We start from the raw sequence: 8,645 nt of genomic DNA, 5'->3' as shown, positions 1-8,645 counted from the left end.
GGCAACACAGTGAGACTCTGTCTCAAAAAAAAAACAAAAACATATATATATATGAGTAGAGATTGGTGCTAAGGATAGAGATAGGGTAAAATTATAGATTTGGGAATTATCTTTACAGCTTACAATTTCCTAAAATTTGGTTCATAAAGCATTATTCCACAGAATTTGGGACATTCTCCATACAAAGGAAAATGTAAAGGACGCTTTGGTGTGGGGTTGTTAAAGGGAAGGTGGAGTTGGAAGTGAAGCGGCCCCTCCCCCCACTAAGGTCTTAGAGACAGTAGCATTCAGGGCTCCCCAGGGATGTGACCCCACCCCACCTTTGTAACTTTAGCTTCTCATCCTCCCCCCATGTCATTTCCTTTAGTAATTCGCACATTTTCTTTGAGTTGTGGCCCTGCCAATATGACGATTCTGTTTCTTCCTCTCCCTAGAGCCGTCCTCTGATCAAGATGAACCAGATTCTGCTTTTGAAGCAACTCAGTACTTCTTTGAAGATATCACCCCAGAATGTACACATGGTAAGTGACCTTTCTCACCAAGGGTACTGTATTTATTTTCTACAGAGCCCTCTGTAATGGGAAAAGACTTGCCTCCAAAGCTAGTCAATCAAAGAAATATATGAATATGGTTTTCCAATATGTTACTTTCCTTTACAAGTTTTGAGATCAGGCAACTATTGGGGAAGCAGGTACTTCAGCCCACTGAAGGGACCATGTACACTGTTTCCCAGGGGATTAGAAAAAGCATGTTGTGTAGAGCCATATCCTTTGCTTTCCTCTCCCTGTTAGGCTCGGGCTGGTTAAGAACATCATCCTGTTTTTATGCAGCTATCTAGAATTGGGACTAGCATTTATATAAAAAAGCGTTCTCCGATGTCTGTCTTGGCTCTACAACAGGGGTTGGCAAATTATGGCCCATGGGCTGGATTCAGTCCACCACGTATTTTATACAGCCTGTGAACTAAGAATCGTTTTTACATTTTTAAATGTTTTTTTAAAATCTAAAGTAAAATATTTCTTGCTATGTGAAAAGTACATAAAATCGCAACTTTAGTGTTTATAAATAAAGTTTTGTCGGATCACAGACAAGCTCATTCACTTATGTATTGCCTATGGCTGTTTTCATGTTGCAGTGGCAAAATTAAGCAGTTAAGACAGAGACCATATGGCCTGCAACGCCTAAAATAGTCACTGTCTGGCCCTTTGCAGAAGAATTTTGCCAACCCCTGCTCTATGTGAATAGGTCTACAAAACATGATCCAACTCATATATATCCCCAAATATACATGTTAAGTCATGTACTGTTTTGTCATGTATGAATCGAAGCAATGTCTCTTGGCTTTGTACCATAGTAAGCTACTTACCTTCTAATTCTTCATCAGTTCACCGAAGTCTGAAAGTAAATGTAGGTTGCTCCTAGATTCTCTTGCCTCTTAAATTTTGCCATCCCCAAATTAATGCAGTTTAGACCTACTTTTAAACTGTGAGCACCTAGTGACTGAGTGGAGAGAAGTATTCTCTCTCAGTTTTACTCGAGTAAAACCAGGCTCCATTGATTGGCAGTAAGAGTTGAGGTTAAGAGCTTTAGATAGGATGCCAGCTCTGTATATTGTTATGTAGGTGACTGTAGGCAGGCTTCTGCATCTCTGGGCCTCAGTGTTCTCCTGTGGAGAAAGGAGATAATTGTCATATTGGGTCTAGTTAGGATCTAATAAAATAATGTAGTAAGGCTTTTTGCATAGTGCCTTAGCACATCCTGTAGTATTCTCAGTATCATTAGCAATCAGATTCTGGCTGCAAAATGTTAGCCACACATTTCTTAGTGAACATTCATTTCAGAAAAGGATTCTCTTGTTTCAGAAAAGGTTCAGGAATGGTCACATGCCAGCAGCATTTAATATAATCGAAAGATGCTTTTTAAAGGATATTTTTCTAATACCAAAAGCACTATTGCTTTTTGTTGAAATTTTTAAAATATAGGTGAAATATATAAAAGAAGCTAAAGCTGTCTTAAGACCTTACCATACAAAGATAACTAATTATTAATCTTGATTTTTTTCAGTTTTTATTCACATATGAAATTATATATATATATGCACACCCACATACAAAAACACACACACATAAAACTGGAATCAAACTGCCTCTACAGTTTTGTATCCTGCTTTTTTCACTTAAAATCCAGTGAGACTATTACTGTGTCATTAAAAATTATTTGAAAACATGCTTTCTAAGTGGCTATATAATAGCCACTTAGAAATGGGCTTCCCATACATTAAATATTTTTTAATATCTACTTGCTTCCTAAATTACTTTCAATATTAAGAGGGAAGAAATTTCCCAATGACATATAGTAAATTTCCCTCACTCTGCCTTAAAAGTTGCTGAGATTAACTTGACACCTAATACATACAGTAAAGGTCACATATTTGGCAAACCAGCCAGCTTTGGGGTGCGTGAAGGAGTACTGGAGTGCACTCTGACAGCTGACAAGCCGATGTGTATCTGAGGGCATTGTGCACCTCTTCTTTCTGAAGTCCTTGTATGCCCTGTAATGTCCTGTTTTAAGAAGACAAAAGAATGGATTCCTTAAAAGTCATATTTTGTAGGGCCCAGCAGCAGAAAATCAATCTCATATATGCAAAGTTAAGATGATAGATAGTATAGCAGAGAAAGGAGAGAAATCAGCATTCATTGGGGCAAAAAATATCTTCAACCAATTTTTTTTTATTTTTATTTATTTATTTATTTATTTTTGAGACAGAGTCTGGCTCTGTTGCCCAGACTAGAGTGCCGTGGCATCAGCCTAGCTCACAGCAACCTCAAACTCCTGGGCTCAAGTGATCCTCCTGCCTCAGCCTCCCGAGTAGCTGGGACTACAGGCATGCGCCACCACGCCCGGCTAATTTTTTCTATGTGTTTTTAGTTGTCCACATAATTTCTTTCTATTTTTTAGTAGAGACGGGGTCTTGCTCTTGCTCAGGCTGGTCTCGAACTCCTGACCTTGAGTGATCCACCCTCCTCGGCCTCCCAGAGTGCTAGGATTACAGGCATGAGCCACTGCGCCTGGCCTCAACCAATTTTTTAAGTACTGGAGACCATGTGGCATCATCCCTTTAATTCTTTTTAAATCAATTAACTGATTTATTTATTTATTTCGAGACAGGTCCTCACTCTGTTGCCCGGGGTAGAATGCAGTGGCATCATCATAGCTCACTGCAACCTCAAACTCCTGGACTCAAGCCATCCTCCTGCCTCAGCCTCCCAAAGTGCTTGGATTACACCTTTAATTTTTAATTGTACACTGAACCCCAGCTGTGAGAAAGAATTCTGGAGGAGTGCTTCACCTAGAAATAGGGTTGTCAGATAAAATAAAGGACATCCAGTAAAATTTGAATTTCAAATTAAAAAAAATAATTTGCTCAGTATAAGTATATCCCATGCAACATTAGGAACACACGTACGCCAAAAAAATTATTTGTTGTTTATCTGGATTCAAATGTAACTGGGTGTACAGGTGTTTTGTTTTACCTGGAGGTTCTTCTATTTTCTATTACAAATGCTAACTCTGTGGTCATGTTATATAACATCCTACTTTGTTCTTCTGAATATTTCTTGGTAGTTGTTGGATTGGATAGCAGAAGCAAACAGAGTGCAGATGATGGCTTTGTGACAGTGAGCCTAAAGCCAGACAAAGGTACAGCCACTCTCTGCTGTATGTTTACCTTCTTGCTGGTGAACACTTGTTCTTGGCTTGTGAACACTTCTTTCTTGACATTTGCGTTGTAGGGAAGAGGCCAAATTCTCAAGAAAATCGTAATTATCTGAGACTCTGGACTCCGGAAAATAAATCTAAATCAAAGAATGCAAAGGATTTACCCAAACTGAATCAGGTACGTGCTCAACAGTTCATTTATTTCAAGCCCTGATGCTCTTTTTTCCAGGCAGAGATAAATGTAAAATAAGTATTCCTCAAAGATAATGGTAACTTGGGGGCACTTAATTAGTATCCATTTGGATCTATTTTGCGCATGTTTTTATGCATCAAAAATATGCTCAGTTCAGAAAAAAATGACCTTCGCAGAAAAAATGTGAACCACAAAATATTCAGTTTTGAGAGTGCATGCATCTTCTTCCAATCATTAAAGTTACCCTCAGATGCTCAAAGACAAGCCTATACTGTTTTCAAACCACTGTGCTTAGCTATAAAGATGTCTCACACGTGTTTTCCTTAAAAAGCGGAAGTGTAATCAAGGAGAAAAAACAATATAAATAATTATAACACAGGATGAAAATGCTGAGTTTCATAACAGAAGAACAGAGTCACCTGGGTGGGGGCTGAAAGCATTACTTCTGTCCAGGGAGATAAGGGGATGTGTCACGGGAGATGGGGTTGGAGCTTAATTGGAAAATTGAGATTCCTCCTAGAGTGTGTAGACATGAAAAGAGATGAGTCTGGGATTTCCTTAAGATACTTCAATAATGAAAAGGAGAATAAGAAAAAAAAAGAGTTAGTGATGCAAAGATATACCACATAACACCACATAGTCATTCTTGACCCTTAGTGTTGTATACATGAAGGTTTTATTTTTTCATTTTTCCTACTTTCATGGATATTTGAAAATTTTCAAATTAAAAAAAATGGAAACATCAGTAAAGAGACATTACACAACATATCCATCCAGCCTACACACAGGACTTTCCAGAGATCTTTAGGAGTCATTATTTAAATGGCTTTTCAGTCCACCTCTGTCCTGTCTGTCTGCCTGCCAGACGATTTCACATTCTTTGTGTTTTTCCAAATCACTTTTTAGGGTCAGTTCATTGAGCTGTGCAAGACAATGTATAACATGTTCAGCGAGGACCCCAACGAGCAGGAGCTGTACCACGCCACGGCAGCGGTGACCAGCCTCCTGCTGGAGATCGGGGAAGTGGGCAAGCTCTTTGTCGCCCAGCCTGCAAAGGAGGGCGGGGGCGGGGGCAGCGGGCCGTCCTGCCACCAGGGCATCCAAGGCATGCTCTTCCCCAAGAAGGGGCCCGGCCAGGCTTACGTGGTGGAGTCTGTGGAGCCCCTGCCGGCCAGCCTGGCCGCCGACAGCGAGGAACACTCCCTCGGAGGACAGATGGAGGACATTAAGCTGGAGGACTCCTCGCCGCGGGACAACGGGGCCTGCTCCTCCATGCTGATCTCCGACGACGACACCAAGGACGACAGCTCCATGTCCTCGTACTCGGTGCTGAGTGCCGGCTCCCACGAGGAGGACAAGTTGCACTGCGAAGACATTGGCGAGGACACGGTCCTGGTGCGCAGCGGCCAGGGCACGGCGGCGCTGCCCCGGAGCACCAGCCTGGACCAGGACTGGGCCATCACCTTCGAGCAGTTCCTGGCCTCCCTCTTGACTGAGCCCGCCCTCGTGAAGTACTTTGACAAGCCCGTGTGCATGATGGCCAGGATTACCAGTGCAAAAAACATCCGGATGATGGGCAAGCCCCTGACCTCAGCCAGTGACTACGAAATCTCGGCCATGTCCGGCTGATGCGGGCGCCTTCCCCGGGGGAGGGGGAGGAGGGGGAGGGGAAGGGCTTTTTTTATGTTCTCCTGTGTTGGGATTCCTTTCTTTCTTTTAAATTAAATATTTATTAGTACCTGGCTTGAAGCCTAGTGTTTTCATAACGTAATACAATGAAAACCGTTGGAGAAATATTTAAACACCTCAATGTAGGTACAGTTACACTCTTGTCGGGGGGAGAGGGATTTACCAGAATACAGTTTATTCAGTGAATTATAAAAAAATGATGAATCTGTCAGTGATATGTGTGTATTATAACTTATTAATCTTGCTGTTGAGCTGTATACATGGTTTAAAAAATAGTGCTGTTTAATGCTAAATAAGGCAGCAGTCATTTGTATATTCAGGCTTTTTAAATAAAATTAGAACTGTAAGGAAAATGAAATACCACTGTTAAATGGAAAGGCATTGTCAGCTGGGGTAAATCCTGTACCACTTTAGGAAGTATTAGGAATATTTTTAAGATTTGAAATATATTTCATAAAAAGTCTCTATTCAAAATCATAATAAACAGATGTTCCCCTTCAAAGGGAAAACATTTGGGGTTCTAAACAATTATGAAAGTGTGGGGTTTTTTTTTTACATAATTCCAGAATAACACTTGTATTGGAGCAATTTGGACAGATACGAGACCAATTTTGCATTAAAAAAATTGTTCTGATTATTTATGTCAGCTGATCAGAATTCACTGAAAAGTAATAGTCTTTTGTTACAGAGAATCTGAGAGTGGCAGCAGAGATAGAAGGCTCAGGATAGGTTTCTGGCTTTGTTTATTTTAAAGAGTAAAAGTACTGATGCTTCTGATACTCAATGTTCAGCTTCTTGTTACTCAGTGCAAATAAAGCAAAAAATTGAACAACAAACTACCATTTCTGTATTCTCCATAGACTCGAGAAATTTATACCACGTATCGCATATGACCATCTTTCCATTAAATCAATGTAAAGTAGAGATAATGTAAACTGAAAAAAAAAATCTGCAAGATAATGTAACTGAATGTTTTAAAACAGAACTTGTCACTTTATATAAAAGAATAGTATGCTCTATCTTTTCCTGAATGGATGTGGAAATGAAAACTAGCGCACCTGCACTTTGAATTCTTGCTTCTTTTTTATTACTGTTATGGTTTTGTTTTTTACAGACATTGGAAAGTTTTTTCTGCTTATTGTTGAATTCACAATCATGGTCACATTTCCTTATTCAGAATATTCCTTTCAACACATTCCTTTATTTTATTATACATTGTGTCCTTATTTTAGCTGTTGCTGCTGTTGTTTTTTGTTTTGTTTACAGAATGATTTTTAAACTGTCAAATGAAGTAGTGTTAACCTCAAGTAGGATAAATGTGAACAAATAAAATACGTCAGATACTCAGATATGTCTTTTTTTCATCTTTGTGCTTGAGTTCCTGCCTAAGGCAATGCCATTATTTCTTTGACAACTTTACAGGGAAATTTTATTAGGCAACCATTTTGACTACGTAAATAAATTTTATAGGCAAGTATTTCGAGATAAGAAATACAATGTGTAGCCTGTCAATGAGTGTTAAAATAAGGAAGAGAATTGTTATCAGTTATCTAATTTAAAATACTATCCTATATAAGTAATAACAGGTGAAAACTCTGTTTAGTCCTTACTAGTACACATTTGGTATGTATTTAATCAAGTAAATGGTCATTTATTTGATTTGACTCTAAGATTGCTATACATTATTCCATGTATTCTATCTTTAAGGTCTTAAATATGCCCGAACAGAGTCACTGAACAGCAAGTCACTCTGAAAGCCTGTGTCTCTATCGATGCTGAGAATTATCTCTCGTCATTTTGTCCTTATTCTTTCAAGCCCGTCATAGTGCTTTTCATCCCAGCAGCAATATACTGCATAATGGCAATTTTCAGTCTGTGTTTGCTTCTAAAGGCTACCTAGGGAGGGGCCCAAGCCCTTGAGTTGCTATTTCCAGCTTAGCCTATGGCATAAATAGGCTTGTGAGCTCGTTCCCCACCTCGGAAGAGCAGCCTGGGAGAATCATTTTGCCCTCAGCCTCCAGAAGACAGTCTGCACATTTCAAAGGGTGTTTTCTGAAAAAAAGATTAAAGTTCTTGTCTAGTTTTTCATGGTCGTGTTATGTGTTTTTAGTATCTCCATAGGTTGTTCCTTTGGATTTCAACTTCTTGTGATTTACCATCTTTTCTGAGTGGCCACTTTACAGCCAGGCCTGGGGGTCCCTCCCGTGCTGATAATGCTTAGGCCGGTGCTGATGGTGGGATCGTGTCTACATCCCAGGGAGCTTGCATCTCCAGAGCACGGCCTCAGCGGAGCTTTCACACATGCAAACTCAAAAGAGAAAGCTACTGCTAGAAAAAAGGAACAGAGCAAAACCATGCAGAGCTGGAAGTGAGTGAGTGTGCTAGGGAAAGGGACAGGGCCAGAGAAACCACAGATCCTAGGACATCATTCCTCCAGCATCACTTCAAGTCTGATTCTGGGGAGGAGGGGGCTGATATATGTGGACGTACCACAAAGAGAGCCCCGGGCAAGGAGGAGGCTCACGCCCATCAAGGGGACCCAGGCAGGCACCCGGCCACTCCCGCAGCCTGCTCTCTCCAGAGCAAACCTTGTGGCTGGGCCTCTTCTCCTCTCCTTCTTGGCCCCAGAGATTCTACAGGCACCTCCCCAATCCCAGTAGAGTACTCTTGGCCTGGTCTGCAGCTGAAGCTTTGTCTAGGTGATCTAAACTTAGAGCGACTCTGCTTCTCTAATCTAATGGTCATTCAGGGGGAGGTGTGGGCAGCTGCCTTACTTCTGCCTCCGGTTAAGAGCACCTCTGATTGTGCATCCTTCACTATCAACCTGTAGGAAGGATTTTCTTTTGTTACAGCACCAACTTCTAACCTGAAAAGAATATAGTTGTCGCGGTGAGTAACAAAGCATTTCACACTATTTTCTGCTCTGAAGCGACTCCTTTATATAATGTTTAGGACCCTGTGCCTTTGGTTTAACATACTCCTGACAGTCTGATTGTTTAAAAGAAAAGCGCAGGAGCCACGGAGGAAGTTATGGTTAGAAACAAAG

At 40.7% G+C, this 8,645-nt stretch overlaps 1 protein-coding gene across 1 annotated transcript in view; it reads left to right on the top strand.

The window, feature by feature from the left end:
- The window catches only part of TBC1D9 (TBC1 domain family, member 9 (with GRAM domain)), a 116,274-nt gene extending 109,326 nt beyond the window's left edge, over window positions 1-6,948 (top strand). Inside the window, exons 18-21 of the mRNA XM_012654942.1 lie at window positions 435-521; window positions 3,625-3,699; window positions 3,792-3,895; window positions 4,817-6,948. Coding sequence (XP_012510396.1) covers window positions 435-521; window positions 3,625-3,699; window positions 3,792-3,895; window positions 4,817-5,539 — 989 coding nt within the window. The 3' untranslated portion in view covers window positions 5,540-6,948. The remainder of the gene's footprint in view (window positions 1-434; window positions 522-3,624; window positions 3,700-3,791; window positions 3,896-4,816) is intronic.
- The last annotated feature ends 1,697 nt before the right edge of the window (window positions 6,949-8,645 follow it).

Source organism: Propithecus coquereli, unplaced genomic scaffold (assembly GCF_000956105.1).
Source record: "Propithecus coquereli isolate 6110/MARCELLA unplaced genomic scaffold, Pcoq_1.0 Scaffold112, whole genome shotgun sequence".
Classification (NCBI taxonomy): Eukaryota; Metazoa; Chordata; class Mammalia; order Primates; family Indriidae; genus Propithecus; species Propithecus coquereli.
The sequence above is the reverse complement of the archived record's forward strand: the minus strand, read 5'-3'. Positions and strand labels throughout refer to the sequence as shown.